This window comes from Colossoma macropomum, unplaced genomic scaffold, assembly GCF_904425465.1.
Source record: "Colossoma macropomum unplaced genomic scaffold, Colossoma_macropomum, whole genome shotgun sequence".
Classification (NCBI taxonomy): Eukaryota; Metazoa; Chordata; class Actinopteri; order Characiformes; family Serrasalmidae; genus Colossoma; species Colossoma macropomum.
Window position 1 is genome coordinate 28436403 of NW_023494804.1, and position 17262 is coordinate 28453664.

Sequence of the window (17262 nt, forward strand, 5' to 3'; positions counted from 1 at the left end):
GATGCATTTCTTTATAAATGCCATCATGTATAAAAAAAACTTGTCTCTTCTGTCTGTCAGATGCATGGGAGAAGCTGTCTTACCCCTTCACCCCAAAAGCGTTTGGAAAATGGGAGCTCTCCCTTCCTCCCAGAGCAGACGGCTCTCCAGCCATCCAGCACCTGAGCAAGCTAAAGGTACTTTAATCTCTGCAACCAGTCTCCACCCTCCACATGAGGCCCTTAAATACACAATATGGAATAAAATCCTGTTCACTTATTTTAATCAGAATTGGCCACGTTTTCAGAGCACTCATGCCAACCTCATAACACGAACACATTATGCAAAACACAACTCATTCCTGCTGGTCGTATAGAATCCATTTGACAAGAAAAGCCAATGCAAATCTTAATGCAGAGTCGTCTACTACAGGCATACATGTGCACTCAAGCAAATAATCCTATAAGCATAATTATTCTTTCATGTCAAAACTGAAAGCATCCTTTATGTGTAGCTATTGAAAATGACAGCCATAGTATTTAAAAAGTCTGCAAACAATGCAGTAAAAGTGTGGCGCTCTTTTACTACATTCTGATCCATGTTTGACTAAGTAGAGAAAACTATCTATGCTTCACCTACAAATGCATTCTTTCATAGAAACTGTTGCGAGGTGGGGCAACCTTTACAGAATGTCTACATAACATTGAATTTTCCCACTGTTTAATATGCTGTGCTACTAAGCTCAACCCAAAGATAAGCTTCGTAATGTTGAGTTTCCCATTTAAAGTGCGACACTGCGGAGCTGGGCTCTCCTGTTGCATCTACTTCAAACAAGGCAGATTAGAAACAACAAATTTGTCACTGTGCTGGATGATTATACTAGCTGATCTACCCTAACAGTGTGACCTGTTAATAAAAAATATAATAGTAGTAATTGAAATGACAATGACAAATGGGTGCATGACAATTCTCTTAAGCTTGGCCACCATTTTATAGCAATCAAAAATGACTGTAAAGGAATGCATTTTTGGGCAGAGCATGAGTAGGTCAATTACAAAGGGACATGCATATTAAAGTGTTTCGGATTATGAGGTTTAAGGCTGCCTCATAACGGACACACTGCACAGCGGCCAAACATTTTAAAACATTGTTTTCTATGAAGGTGATAGTATTACTGAGAGAGCTGTGGAAATTATAGATGGTAACTTGCTCTAATTATTACTTAGCAGACTTGTTCACACTGTTCATACAGATCTTGAAGTCACTCAGATTACTGCCCCTTCACTGGTAAAACTAATCCAGCTTGAACAGGGTTTAAGAGAAACAGGCAAATACTTTTCTCCTCACTTAATGTTACTGGTTGTTTTTACTTCTTTCAACTCAAAAACAGTATGTTTGTGAAGAGTTAATTAGCTCTTATGAAATGTGATACATTTATTAAACAACATTAAAAGCGTAATCCATTTAAACTACATGATATAACTGGGGTGACCATATTTTGGAGGACACTGGGGGCAGGGGGGCAGCATGGGGTACATTGTAGAAAACCACTGTTGACCTGAAGGCAAAGCCAAATGCCAGACATTTAAGACAATTTTGGAATCCTGTCCGGACGCGTTTTTTGTCCTGGAGAAAGGGGACGTATGGTCACGCTAGGTGCACTTTGTGCTGCTACGTGATCCAATGTTGGAACCAATGTTGCCTCTGTTGTGGTGTGATGTGTGTTTCTGTATCTTGTGTATTTTGCATACGTTTCTGTTTTGTTCAAGCTAATTCATAAAAATTAATTCAAGCAATTGGGAAAAGCTCCAGACACCTGTGGGACAGACTTTAAGTGGATCAAATGCTTAGTTTCTGTGGCTCGATTAAAGGCTTTTAGCAGAATGGACTCTCACTCCCCTCTCTCTGACGGCCATGGGCCATTGGCTGGCCTGGGTGGCCATTTTGGGTGGTGGAGCAGCTTGACTTGGCGGTGAGGGTTAATTTGGGGTTGATGGAGGGATTGAGACAGATGGGAACATGAGTGCCCAACAGGTCTCCATTTGCTGCAGTTGGCTTTACTTGATGTGTCCTACCCAGCTTGCCGTAGCACCGCGCTAGTGCCCAGCATTGTGTCTCCCCTGGACGCCGGAGGCTGCTCTAATTGTATTAGTGCTGCATCAGCTGTGCCGTCTCTGCTGCCACACGCTCCACAAAAACTCACTCGGGCACACGCTCACACCTGCTGATTTTCTTCCTCTGTACTCTGCTTCTGAATCCATGCTTTTCTTTTTGCTCTCAACGCTTTGTGGAACCTCATTCTGTCAGGAGGTGTTGATTGATGGTGAAACGCAGCCATACAAGAACACCGCTGTCATGTTTAAATTGCGTTTAAATTTAGATGTTTTAGCTGACGCGCTCTTAACTAACTGCAGGGATGCTTCCCTCTGAAGCAACAAGGGGCTAAGTGGCTTCCTCAAGGGTGCAATGGCAGTAGCTCTCAGCTGGAGATCGAACCCCATGATCCCATCAGTCATTGTCAAGTTCTCTGCTTCCTCAAATTCGTGACCAGGTAAAAGAAAGAAGGGAACAGCAAGTTCATGTGCTCTCCTGTGGTGCATTTTACTGTAAGAAGGAACCATTTGACCTTTCTCCTGAATTTAGAGCAGTTTGTTGAATGGGGCAGCAGATGGCTTGTTTCAGGAGGCACTCATTTATAGGCTTGATGAGCATAATGACACTGAGTCATGCCTCCTCCACTTTCTTGTGTTGGAAAATGGAATGTATTCTTCAGAAATATGGTTGATACTGTTTTGAGAGAAAATTAGGCATAACATTTTTAGCCAAACCTGAAAACCATGTTTTTTTTTCCACAAAGACCAGCCCGTTAGTTCTACATCTGTGTTCTCTGTGTTCAGCTCTGCTACAGATGTTTTGTAATGTCTGATGTGAAGGATCTGTGTTGATTACACTGTCTGGGTTTTGCCCAGCATTGAGTAGTAGCTAATATTATTACAAACATGGTGTTTGTTTGTGCTTAAGCCAAATAACCTTTTTACAACCAAGACATCAGACCCAATCCACAGCAGCAAGTTTACATTCCAAACCCAATTGTTGACTGACAAAATTCTATCCAATCTCGACTGTCAACTTACAGAATTCTATCCAATCCCAACCGTCAACTGACAGAATTCTATCCAATCCCGACTGGCATCTGACAAAATTATGTCCAATCCCAACTGTCGACTGACAGAATTCTATCCAATCCTGACCGTCAACTGACAGAATTCTATTCAATCCCGACCGTCAACTGACAGAATTCTATCCAATCCCGACCGCCAATTGACAGAATTCTATCCGATCCTGACTGTTCACTGACAAAATTCTATCCCATCCTGACTGTCGACTGTCAAAATTCTATCTAATCCCTACCGTCAACTAACAGAATTCTATCCAATCCTGATGTCAACTGACAGAATTCTATCCAATCTCGACTGTTGACTGACAAAATTCTGTCCAATCCCGACTGTTAGCTGACAGAATTCTATCCAATTCCAACTGTCGACTGACAAAATTCTATCCAATCCTGAATGTTTACTGAAAAAATTCGATCCAATTCCGACTATTGACTGGAGATGTTGAAACAGTTTGCTAACAATAAACCAGTTAAAACTGCAAAAAGCTAAACACGCGCACATCCCGGCAGGGGCATGCCAGGTCACCAAGGTCCGTAGCGCCACTGTAGATTCTTTCTTATTTGCATTTATAAGCACTCAGCTGATTTATTAATGGAACATTATTCTGCAACAAGAAACTCTTAAACACTAAAACGTCGCGAGGATAACGTCAACTTCTTGTTTTAATTTTCCCGTTCCACCTTAAATGGTGCAGCAGTTACATTCTGGTGGCTCAAGCACCATTTAAGGGGGAACCACAAGCACCAGTAAACAAACATCTACTCTCCGCCGAGCACTCGCTCTCTCAGTTGCTGATCATTTTTGGGCAAGAAAATGAACCTTTCCTCTGAAACCTGTTCCTCTGAAAAGTGGCTGTAGCAGCAACTTTAAAGCACAAACTGCATTCAGTGTATTGTGAAATGCAGACACAGTGTTTTTTTTTTTTTACTGACCCCACTGATGCTGATGCTCCCGCCGCTGCTGCTGCATGAACTAAACTAATCAAATTAATCATTGCTCCACCTGTTTTCCCTGTTTTTGTACTAACAATGTTTACTATCCGGTGTCGACCAGAGGAGGATGGTTTCCCCTTCTGAGTCTTGGTTCCTCTCAAGGTTTCTTCCTGTTCTTAGGGAGTTTTTCCTTGCCACTGTCGCCACTGGCTTGCTCATGGGGGCTTGGACCCGGATTTCTTTCTGTAATGCTGATTTCCTTGTAAAGCTGCTTTGTGACAACACCTGTTGTAAAAAGCGCTATATAAATAAACTTTACTTACTTACTTACTACTCCGTATGACAAAGTGTATTCCTTTATTAACTGCACAAACTTGTTTTCCTCTGCTTATCGTCAGCTGACTAGCCATTGGAACTGGGATAAGGCTGTTTTTGCTTCAAGCTCTAACATTTGAGTAAGCTATAACACTCAACTCATCATTGTTGCTATTGCAATTGCTTTAGCGGAAGCAGCGTTACCGTCCAATGACTACTTCCAGCAGAAAAAAAATGCAGAAATGTGAAAAGGGCCTATCCTGACTGTTGACTGGCAAAATTCGATCCAATCATGACTGTCTGACAAAATTCTATCTGATCCTGAGTGTTGACTAAAAAAATCTATCCAATCCTAACTGTTTATACCCCACTATAGACTGACTAAATTCTGTCTAAATCTGGCAAAATTCTATCTAAACCCAACCCAAGACAGAGGAATCTAACTGTAGACTCGTAAAATTGTATTTGAACCTCAGTGGTGACTGATAAAATTCTATCAAAACGACTATAGACTGACTGCCTGCACCCAACCCAGACCTAACCAATAATGTCTAATCATGACCAAACCCCAATGTCAATAATCAGGTCATGTGGGGTTTGGAGAAAAAATGTAATTTCCAGAAAAGAGGTGTATGAGAAATTACAGTAAGTGTCCACCTGCTGTGAGACAAGAAAGAGTTACAGATGAAAAGTGTATTTTTCTGTGTGTGTGTGTGTGTGTGTGTGTGTGTGTGTGTGTGTGTGTGTGTGTGTGTGCGTGTGTGTGTCTTCTGTGTTAATGGTCACTAGTTGAAGTCCTGGCGTTTAATCCCTCTCTGTTGCCTTGGGTGACTGACAGGTGGGCAGACTGAGCCCTGCTTCCGGACTGCTGTGTTTTTAAATGCAACTGGCTGTCACACACAGCTTCACACACTCTCACATGTGGTCCAAGGGGCCATTTAAAAGGCTTTAAGTGCCAAGGCTTAAGACCCGCGTAATGGGAGTGCTGAGTTTTAGCCTGGAGTCTTCTGCTCTTTTCACACTGGAGCCTCCAATCCATCTGCTGTTTCTCTTACTCTTTCTCTCTCTCTCTCTCTCTCTCTCTCTCTCTCTCTCTCTCTCTCTCTCTCTCTCTCACCCAATCTCTGTGTCTCTCTCGCCCTTCACTCTCTCTGAAGTAGTAGCATGTAATCTAGTATTGGTTCCTTTTGTGCCTTGCTGAAAAGCTAGCAGCAGGTCCTCTGGTTACTGACAATAGACCCACTGCTGTTCGTGCTCTTCGGGCTGGTTGGAGCAGCATGGCATGCGCTCTTGTCTCCTATGAGCAGAGTGCACTGATTGCACAGTCTATTAGGGACTCGCTGTGCCGAACAACAAATGAGTCTAGATCAATTTTACACCTCCATTCTGTTCTCTTCATCTCTAATAAAGACATATAAGGTCTTGTTTGTCTATTATTATTATTATTATTATTATTATTATTGTTATTATTTTTATTGTTATTATTATTATTATTATAGTATTGCTCCTTTGTAAATGGTTTGTAGATTGTCAAAAAATCTTTGGCTGACACTTCACTAAATATTAAAAGTCAAATTCAATCCAATAACTACGTGAACCCAAAAGAGGACGTGGCCTAACATACCAGTAATTTAACAGACACAGTAAAAACTTAAATTTAATCCTAAATTAAAAATTATTCATACCTAAATGCCTACTACTGTGGCAAATGTTCTACTGAGCCCTAACGTTACCTTCCATCCTGTCCCTACCTATAACACTCATACAGAGTTTTTTGTGAATTTATAAAGAGTTGTGTGTGGAAATTCACTGATAATTTTAATATCTGTACACTAGTTGATCACCTATATTGTGTAATTTCTTAAAGATAATAAAGTATTTGTTAACACATTAGTATACAGAGACATTATAGTGCCCCTGTGCTGTGCTTATTAATCATGTAGGACAATCTCATGACTCAAGAATTTGCTACATTGGGTTCTCTATGATGCCATAGAAGAACCTGTTTTGGTTCCTTAAAGAATCATGTTTAAATAGAGATTTGTAATTGTAACAAATACTTTAAAGGCTTAAAGACCCTTCACATAATACGTTCTTCCGGATTCATCCTAGAGCCTTGGACATTCTTTCATCTTTACTTTCACGCTCACACATCTCATTTACAAATAAATCTGAAGAACTATCAATTGAAAGGTTCTTTAGGGAACAAAAGGGGGTTCTTATATGGTATGGCACAAAATTAATAAGCAGGAACAATGGCGAATTTAATATTTTTCCAGGGCACTTGTAATGAACTTGAGTTTATGAGAAAGCTCTGGAAAAATGCTTGTATCACCCTAATTACTGCTTAATAAAGTAGTAAAAGCAGCCAGTTACAAGGAGTTATCAGCTTGATGTGTTTGTTACCAGCTATTAACTTGACAAGGCTCAGTAAGGGCATAATAGTGGACACTTAACAAGAGAAAAAGCTTTTGAAGTGAATAGGAAAATGCTTAATTCACTCTATTTATTGCATATGAATAATACCTTATGTGCGGTCAGTTAATTACCCACTACTTGCTTTTTAAGGCTTAATAAGCACATTACATACTGAAGTGTTTTCAGACTACTTTGTTACAATTTTTCTTCATTCCAAGAATCAAGGTTTATCAGAATTGCAGTAGGTATTGCATGTGGTGCCTAAAGGTTTCTTGGACCAAAGCTGTATCTTACATATGTTAAGCTTCTGATTCATAATATACATTGAAAATATTTTTCATACCTGCTCTAACAGTGTGCAGACACTTTATATGTGCATCTCAAGGCCGATAAAATTGAACTGGTCTGTCAGTAAACAAAGCAAACCTACAGCTTAGCCACAAGGTTAGATTATATTAACCCAAATGGCTCAATAACATCACCTTGCTTCACATACTGCAATTTTCATTCACCCCTGGTCCACAATCTCCTGCAGCTACAATCTACTGTGTAATTCACATGCGAATCATCTCAAAACATCGCCGGCAACTTTTATTGCAGCATGCGGCGTGCATTCGCATGAATAAAGCATACATGGCCAGTGGTGCTAATAGTGATGCTCAATCTCAAAAGGCTGTTCAGGATGTCTGCAGGCATCCTCAAGTAAAGTTTAATACTTTTTCATACTACTTTTAATGCCACTTTATATTTAAGGTTGAATTTGCAGTCACAATGTTCCAAGTATAAAACTCTTGAAAGTTACTCACATCTATAATGATGTGCGCATGTTAGCTCAATGGCAGATGATGTCCTTCCATTCGTGATGTCAAGTGTGATGTCAAAACTTTTTGTATATTTTTACCTTTTAAAAGATTTTAAAAGAATCAATTTGGTAAATTAGGCTGCTCGCTTACTTTCAGGCTAATGTTTTGTTTGTGAGAGATAGACCTTGACTGCAGAATAGAAAGTCTAGTGGCTGAGATCTGACCTGAGACCACTTAGGAGACTAGCTAATGATTGCTAGTAAGTATGCTAGTTAGTGTCCTTTAGTTTTGTAAAGTTAATGGAATAAAGAAAATTACAATTTCCACTCATTCCAAATGGAGTCAGTCTGCCACGACATGTTTGGTCTCTAAACTCTTCAGTTTAGAATTGGAGCTGCTGTACAAACAGTGCTATGAAACACTGGAAGTCTGTAGTCACCCTAACCGTTTCTAAAAAAATATGCCAAAATCGTCATATACCTGCTTCAAATTATGTTGATAAGCTAGATAAACTCGTTTAAATGATTTAGTAAAATGGCATGGTAGACCATATTTATACATCTAAGCTAAAATTTAAACTACATTATCAGCTGCATAACATCCCTCTTTCTGGTTCTGCCTTCAAACTCTGGGAGGGGTGTGTTGTAAATCTACAACTGTACTAAGTAAATTTTTATGGAGGACACCATAAATGTTAATCTACGGTAAGTGTTGTTTACTGTTTCTCTGTCTTTGTTGTGTTCACTTCCTGTCATGCCATATGTAGCTAAGAGGCCTGGCCAAAAAGGTCTGGCATCCAGCTGACACATTTCTTCATGTTTCTTCTTCATTTCTTCAGGCTGTTTTGTGCAGATAATGTGGTCCTAAAAATTACAATCAGACTTGATTTTCTGAGTACACTCTCTTAGGTTATCTACCTACCAAACGTACAAACTCAGAGAGTAAAATAAAACATTTTAATATAGTTTGAGGCTTGCCACTTGGCCAAAAATGCATCAGCAACAAATCCAACAGGTTAAAAAGAGCAATCCTCAGCCAGGCTTGCAGGATTGCAGAAATTTTAAGTATTTCAGCCTCTATGGTGCATATCATTATCAAAAGATTCAAAGAATCTGGACAAATCTCTGTGTGTAATGGAAAAAGCCAAAAATCATGAATGAACGTCCATGACCTTTGATCCCTTAGGCGCCACTGCATTGAAAAGCAGCTTGCTCCTGTGATGGATGTCACCACATGGACTTAAAAGTACTTTGACAAACTGCTATTAATAAGCACCATCCATTGATGCAACAACAAATGCAAGTTTAGACCATTCCAAACACAATGAAAGTTATATGTCAACAGCTTCCAGAAACACTGCCAACTTCTCTGGCCTTAGGCTCTTCTGAAATGGACTGATGCACAGTGGAGATGTGTATTGGGGTCTGATGAGTCAAGATGATTGTTTATGGAACTAATAGATGTTATATTCTCCAGTCCAAAGAAATACAGGACCATCCAGATTATTGCTAGTGTAAAGTTCAAAAGCCAAGGTCTGTCATGGTATAGGGTTTTTTTAGTGGATAACTTACACTTCTGTGAAAACATCATTAATGCTGAACACATTTTGGAGCAACATATGCCGCCTTCTAGATGACGTCTTTTTCAGGGACACCTGCTTATTTGAACATGACAACACCGAGCCACATTCTGCACATGTTACAACAGCATTGCTGTGTAATCAGGGAGTGCAAATGCTAGCATGGCCTGCCTGCAGCTTAAACCTGTCTGCAGTGGAGAACATGTGTCATATCAAGCTCAAAAAACAACAACAAAAGCCCTATAAGGTTGCACAGCTGAAGACTTGTATAACAAGCAGATGGCAAAATAATGGTGCTTTAAAAACTGAATCAGTTTGTGTCTTCAGTCCCCAAATGTGTATTAACAGTTGTTAAAAGGAAAGGTGATGATCCACAGTGGTAAACATGCTCCTGTCCCAACTTTTTGGAATGTGTTGTAGGCATCATATTTGGAAGTAGCATATTTTTAGAGAAACGACGTTAATCATCATGATGTAAAACATCAAATATTGTGTTTTTTGTACCATTTTCAGTTGAATACAAGTCAAACAGAATTCACTTATCATTGCTTTTTGTTTTTGTTAGCATTTCACATAGTATTCCAAAATTTTTGGAACTGGGGTTGTACTGTCTTCAGATTGACTGCATTTGGGATAAGTGGAAAATCATGTAAGTCTGAGTTTGCCAAACATTTCCTTTTATTACAAGAATTGCAAAAATTAGACAAAAACACATTGTAAGCAGAGGCAGAGATGTAAAGTACATTCGCAATGTTAAGTGTTTACTACAGTACAGTTAATAAACATTTATCCTAATCCACCCCTTTTGGTATTGGATGTTTGGCTCTGCAGTCAGGGGCTACCTGTGGCTCAAGCATTCATGATAGAAGTTCAATGATTGATTTCAAATTCAAGCAAATTGCAAAGCCTACTTTCACGTAGAGTCCTGTAGCTTTCATGAATTTTACAGTAAAATGACAGTAAAATTGCATTGTCATACATATAGAATGATCACCTTATGCAATGTTAGTGAATATTTAATGAAACTTGTGAATGAGTTTATGTAATGCCTACAGGAATATGCAGTGTCATTTTATCTATCATGAATACCTTTTGAAAGACAATGTGGGTTTTGGGTTCAGTAATGAACCCAAAATGGTAATTGAATTTATTCCCTGAAAAGAAAGTATATGCATTTTCATGTATTCATGATCTCAAGTAAGCATCACTGAGTTTTTCATTCATTGCATGAATTCATTACATGTGCACTGTTCATTAACGAATATGTTTATTGATGTTTTAAAATGTGTAGTTGTAATGAAGTGTTACTGTACTGTATATGATTATACCATGAGTGTTTCACATACATATAGTTCCTGTAAAGTGTTTAATATACATTAATATACATTAAAATGAGCAATGTTTTATTTTTCTTCTACTCCTGTAACGTCACTATTTTGGAGACAAGAGTTTGTTATGACAGCAACAATATATAAACAGCTGAAATACATCTCTGTGGTGTCGTGGTGTTATTGTGTGGTCCACAGGGAGAGTCAGTGAAGGCCAGTCCAGCTTGGCCTTCCGCTCACTTCCATTTCACACACGTGCCGGGGTGAAAGCCCACTCCCAATCTTTTATGAGCTGCTCTCTGGTAGGGGCTAAATCAATGGAGCCTAATGAATTTCCCACTCATGGCGCCCCGCTCGGCTCTAAAGGAATGAGAAAGCTGCTGTTTGTGTGAGTTTAAACCGCTTCTACATTCTCTCAGCAAGCCCAGAAAGCCCCCGAAATCTAATTTATTCATTAATTAAAATTTTATTACCTGTGTAGTGATATTGATATTCAACGTGTCTTTGAAAAGTGCGGGAAAAAGGAAAGAAAACAACACACACATACACACCTGTACTCACATAAACAGAGAGAGAAAGAGAGAGAGAGAGAGAGAGAGAGAGAGAGGGAGAGGGAGAGGGAACTCATGATGCTCAGAGCGTTTTAGCAGCCGATAGAATGTGATCAATAAGGAGCCCCGGTGGATTTGAGTCTCTAGAAAGGCCATGTTTTATTCTGTGTTTTCTCTCTCTCTCTCTTTCTCATTCTCTCTCTGTTGAAGGGTACAGGAGCTGCAGACAGGTGGGATATAGTCACATTCTCAAGGGAAATCAAAATACTGGTACAAACAGAGCTTGGAGCAGAGTCAGAGAAAGTGGAGTTTAGAGGAATTTGAGGCTGCTGAATATGTGCGCAAGGGGAAGAGGAAGAGTGCAGAGAGTGTGTTTGTGTGTCTGTATGTGTGTTTTTGTCAGAGAGGGAGAGAAACTCTCACTTTGAACGATAACCACAAAGATACTGTCCAGCAACATGCTTTTATACGAACACTGAAAAAAATGTGAAAGACAGGTCAGCTTGAAATTTTAAGATAACCTTCTGCATGTCTTTAATTTTTTCTTAATTCAGTTTAATCAGAAGTTCTCTTAACATACTTTTAGTATGCATCCAAGTTATGTCTGCAAAATACGTGTTAAGTCAAACTTACTCACAAAAAAAAAAAATCTTTCCGATTTTGACGCCCCAGACTTAGTCAATGCAAATTTCAACCCACAGGCTAAGAATTGGGAAGCGAGTGTGGAGTAGGGGTTTTGGGACTCTCTCTCTCAACAGATTTGAGAGCACTGAAGGCTGAGGTAGTACTGCACAATCAAGCAGGTGCATAGTCATGTCATTCTGAAGCCATAAAATTACAGAAAGAAACAATGAAAATGTATCAGAATATTTGACAGATTACTGAATTAGAGGAGGAAATGAGGCTTATAAAGATTCTAGGCTTCAGTGATACTAGACTACTCAAAATATGTTTTTAAAAGAACTTTTGACTACACTAATTTGAGAAAACAAAAAAGGCCATGCAGAAGCTTGACTCAAACTTTAAAGTTGACCTGACCAGGGACCCGTTCACCAAAAGTGTCGTTAAACAACTCAATATTGACTCTTTGACTGGTGTGAGAACTGATAATGCGTAATTGATGTGTCTGGTAGTGGAATGGAAGCTGGGTGGTGTAATAATGTTATGGTTATTTATTGTGTTTTAAAATGATCACTTTTCTTGACCAGTGGTTAACTAATATACCTATAAGGGGTAATAAAAAAGAAGAAGAAAAAAGGGTTTTGCCCTTTCATTTTTAAAAATTGAAATACCTAGTCAGAACCATTTTTCAAACATTTTTTATTTTCAGGCTAATTTCTGTTTTCAGTTATTGACACATGAAATGTTGTTTAGCGTGTGCAGGATGTCTTCTGGTTTTTTTTTTGACTTGGTTTGGCTTGAAAGACAAAGTGAAGAAATTTTAATAAAATTTATTCACATCCTACACAAGAACTGTTATAATGATGACAGAATACTACACATTACTTAGATAAATTTTGAATACAAAAAATAAAGAAATGTTAAAAGTGGGCACACTCATGATTGCTAAATATAGTTTAATCTCACTTTTTAGGTCTTTACTTTTTATCTGTCATATTATTTTCATTTGTTATGAGTAATTGGAGTGTGGAGTGTGATGGGCCTCCAAAGACCATGGGCCTCGAAAACCATGATCCGCCCTTGGCCTAGGCCACGCCCCTTTTCTCAGTGCAACATGGAAAGCAAAAACGGTGACTGCAGCTTTAGGATGTAACAACCCTGAGATTTTAAGGGGTTGACATAGCAGTGTTTGTTGTTAGATTGATAGTTTAACATTTATGAAGTGATAAATTAAAGATCCTGAAAATCTCACATGAAAATTTTCTGGTTAATGATGTTACAGTAGACGCTGATGTTTTAATTATTGCTCCAGCTTGTCTGTTAATGTCTGAATTGCTGGTGTAAGTTCTTCGGCTGCCATCAGCCTTTTTCTGCTTTCTGATTGGCTGATTGACAGGTGGAAAACTGAAAATAAAGGTGTGCTTGGGTTGAATGATAAAGAAATGACCCATTTTCTAGGATTTTTTTTTGGTTTATGATGTTTCGCAAAGCTTTAGCAAAGACTTTTGTGGAAATCTCCAGATACATAGAACCAGTTTTATTTCTGTTGGTGGGAGACACATCCCCACCTTCACCCCCACCCCTGTTTAGTAATATAGTTTAAGGGGATTAAAAAAGTGGAAACTGCCAACCCTAATTGCGAGCAGCCACATGTTTGCCATGCTGCACACAGCTGCGTCTGCCTGGCTCTTAGGAAAGGGGCGGGAGAGCTTTGATGGAAGTAAAATCTAATTAGAGTTTTGACGCTGCACTGACACTGAAAAATGCCCGGCTGAACTCTATTCTTGTGCTAAATGGGAAAGGGATCACCCCCCACCCACCGTTCTAAATTAAACTCCAGCTAATCCACAAAAAACCCTGTCTGGCCCACTTTAAACAGCGGGTGAAATTCACCTGTCAGACTGCAGGCTCCGTTGTTGCACGCTAGACCGATCACCCCACACACTCGTGCACACACAGTCTCACTCAATCTCTCGTTGTACCGCTGCTCATTCTGCCTGTTTGTTTCTGCTCCGTCCAGTGACGTGTAATGGCAATCTCAGCGGGTCGCTCTATGTGTGAGTGCACAAGCGTGCTCACTGAGACCAGGTGAATGCTCCACCGCCCTGACCTGATGCTTCTCTCGAACTGCTATCGATCCATGACAGTCCTGTTGCTGCCCCTGATAGATGGAAAGCAACAAGAGACTTTCTTAAAGTGCATTGTTTTCTTTAAGACCCCTCCACAAAATACATACACACACACACATGCATGGTTGTTTTTATATCTTATCAGGGCAAGTGGTCATACACATGTGCCACATCAGTTTTATATATGTTAACACTGTCATATCAATCCCATTTTTTTTGTTCATCTGCTCATTACATTGTGTGAACATTTCATAATGAATGGACCAATAGAAATGGAGATAGAATTTATTGGAATAAAATCTAGCTCCATTTCTTGCACATTCAAGTAATGGACGTTTTTTCCCTCTGCTTTAAAGTTACTATTTTAAAGCTGCGAGCTTTTGTTATTACTATTGTCAGGGTGGTAACTCAAAAGAGTTTCCATTACAATTTATTGATTACTAATCTCAAAACTGAATGTGATTTCTTAAAGCTCACATAGCTGTTCCTAAATAAAAATCAACTCTGGCCTAGCGCTCCTATGGGATTCTAGTATGTTAGCAGTAAGCTTATGGCAATTTACATTAACTTTTTTGGCCATATTAAGGACTTCCAGACCTAGAGTTTTTTTTCCCCCACAAAAAAATCCATTGTAAATCAAATATGATTGGTTGATTCCACCGACAGTTCCTAATGGCGTTAGTTAATCTGACATGCTGTGTCTCCAGTTCAGTTCCTGAAGGCCTAAGCAATGAGATCTTGCTTGTTGTTTCTACGTAGCTTAACACAAAAAAATCTTGACAATACTTAATGTACAAATATCTCTGAGTACAGTGAGGCAGCTCAATACAGCTGTATGCAAAAGTTTGAAAATGCATGGTCAAATTTCTGAATGCAAAGAAGTTAATACATCCTCTACAGAAGACTTAAAATTGAAATTTTCTGCCAATGTTGCTGCATAATTTCTTTTTATTTGCTGAGTAAAATTGACCATAACTTTTGCATGGGCCATTTTATTTTAGCATTTTTTTCTCGATGTTAAACACTGTGTTAAATTCAGCTAGTAAACAACTGTGTATTAAAATGTGCATCAGTAGAGGAAGTGTTACTTATTTTCATTTCAAAAATCACCCAAACATGTAAACTGACAAAGGGTCCCCAAACTTTTGCATGAGAGTGTATGTGAAAATGAAAGAACGTGGCCAGTAAGGCCCAAGGTCACTGCTCCATATGTGGATGCATAATGGACGAACATGTAATAATAAATCACTAGATCAAGTAAGAGATATTTAATGAAAAGCATAAGGAATATTTATTTACATTAGTAAACACACTTATTAGTGTATTGACAGTGTCGTAAGCAGCAGCTAGCATACAGGTAATGAGTCATTGAACATTTGCAAAATTTGAAGAAAGTCCAGCTTCCCTTTGTTATTGTTACACCCGTTAAATTTTCAGTTCAGGCTACCTGATAGCATCCATAACACTAGACTAAAAAAGTCTAGCAGTACAAAGTACAATTTAGAATTACTATACACTTAGCACCTAATCACTGACTAAGGTTGTCATGACAAGCTGTGCTAGCCCTTTTTCCAGAGGGTTTTGAATTGAACGTGCATGAAAACAAACACACAAACAGACATGCTAACATTGCTTTAGTCTTCATGTGTGTGTCAGCTCAGTGTGTGAGCAGTATTGAGCTGTGTTTTGTGGTTTGCTGTTGTTTTAGTTTGCACTGTACTTTCAGTCCTCATGCTATAGGGAAACAGGTGAGCCTATGGAGACGCTGGAGGACAAGAGATGTCAGGAGGGGAGATGCAGAGAGAAGGAATGGAGTGGAATGTTGATAAGTGTGTGTGTGTGTGTGTGTGTGTGTGTGTGTGTGTGTGTGTGTGTGTGTGTGTAAACACTGGGTGTATTACAAGTTTTGAACATGTGTACATAATCTATTAGAATCACTTATTGTTGTAATATTTTTTTGTTATTTTGTAATCAATAACAGCTTAGAAAGTGTTGATTTACCTAAACACCAAAAGATATTTTTAGATGATTTTTCAACATTTCAGGGCCTCAGAGGCCACATCCTAAATTTTCCTTGTATTTTATTTCTTTTTCTCTTAGGTCTACTTAAAATATTGGTTTGGCTTTGCATACCAAACACAGTCATAATTCACTTTTACATGGCCATTTTCCAACCTCTCTTCATCCCTTAGAATTAAACAGGCTGGTTACTGTTACTGCGCCTTTAAGACTGATGTATGTAAATGACCTCTGTTCTGATTGGCTGCCCTGTATTGTGCCTCATTCAAAAAGGCTGAAACACTTATAAATTCAGCATGAATGGATGAGCTTGTGGCATCACAAAAACATTGCATAACCTTAAATCTGTAATTTGTAGTTTGCTAAAATGTAATTTTATTACATTTCTGTTCTTCATTCTGTAGAGTTTTCTTGCAATTATTTTTTACCCATTATGTTGCCTAGGATTAGCATATTCACCTCATTTTATAGATTGTTTATGATTCTAGTCTTTTGAATGGTAATACATGCACTTCTCCTGTTTGTTCTCTGTGTGCAGCTTGTGATCCTGACTAAAGATGGAGAGTATTTGTTTCGGATTTCCCCCTGGGCAAAGTACGTTACTAAGACACTGGACTCTGTCACTTACGACTGGGTTCACTGGGACCCTCCACATCCTTATAAGGTGGGTGTAAAAGACAGATGTCTGTTGGTCTGTAGAGAAGGCCAATTGTTTGCCTAAACATTAATCTCAAATTTCTGGGAAGGCATCTGAAAACAGAGTCACCTTCCTCTGTATCTCCTGAGAGGAGTGGACTGTAATTGGTGGAAGGGGAACCATTTGTTGCATGTGCTAAAAATTCTAAATAGCAGGGCTGAACATCTGACAGGGCACTGGTTTAAAGTTCTCACTCAAAGAACAAGCACAACAGCTATTGTTAAACCTGTAACACGCACCACTCCAGAACAGCTATTTTTAAACCAAAGATTTTGCCTATATGTTCTCTGGTGAGCGCCTAACTAGCTAATTTAGATCATATAAGCTAACATTCAAAGTAAGAAATTGGGTATTGTAGGGTGCTCATAAACCCAGTGAGATCACGAGCATTGGATCTTTCACTAAGATGACTATTATTAACTTAGAGTAACTCAAGGAGTTTTTCAATTAACAGCTTATTTACTCTTACTTAAACAATTATCCACTAATTATCACTACAGCTGCACTAACCTACTCTTACTTAGAGGGCCAATGTCATGGAAACCCCATTTTTTGGATCTTTTTTATCTATACATGATTTCTATTTTTTTACTGTCTGAGGACTTGATAGTTTTAAAGCTAAGTATTTGTAATGATCCATAATACATTTATGCCCAATATCTTTTATTAATAAAACAAATAGAAGTGATGTGGCAAGTGAACTGGAAGGCTCTCA

The 17262-nt window shown here is 38.8% G+C and overlaps 1 protein-coding gene across 1 annotated transcript in view; it reads left to right on the forward strand.

The window, feature by feature from the left end:
* The window catches only part of gbe1a (glucan (1,4-alpha-), branching enzyme 1a), a 230990-nt gene that overhangs the window by 48248 nt on the left and 165480 nt on the right, over positions 1 to 17262 (forward strand). Inside the window, exons 3-4 of the mRNA XM_036595341.1 lie at positions 61 to 176; positions 16389 to 16514. Coding sequence (XP_036451234.1) covers positions 61 to 176; positions 16389 to 16514 — 242 coding nt within the window. The remainder of the gene's footprint in view (positions 1 to 60; positions 177 to 16388; positions 16515 to 17262) is intronic.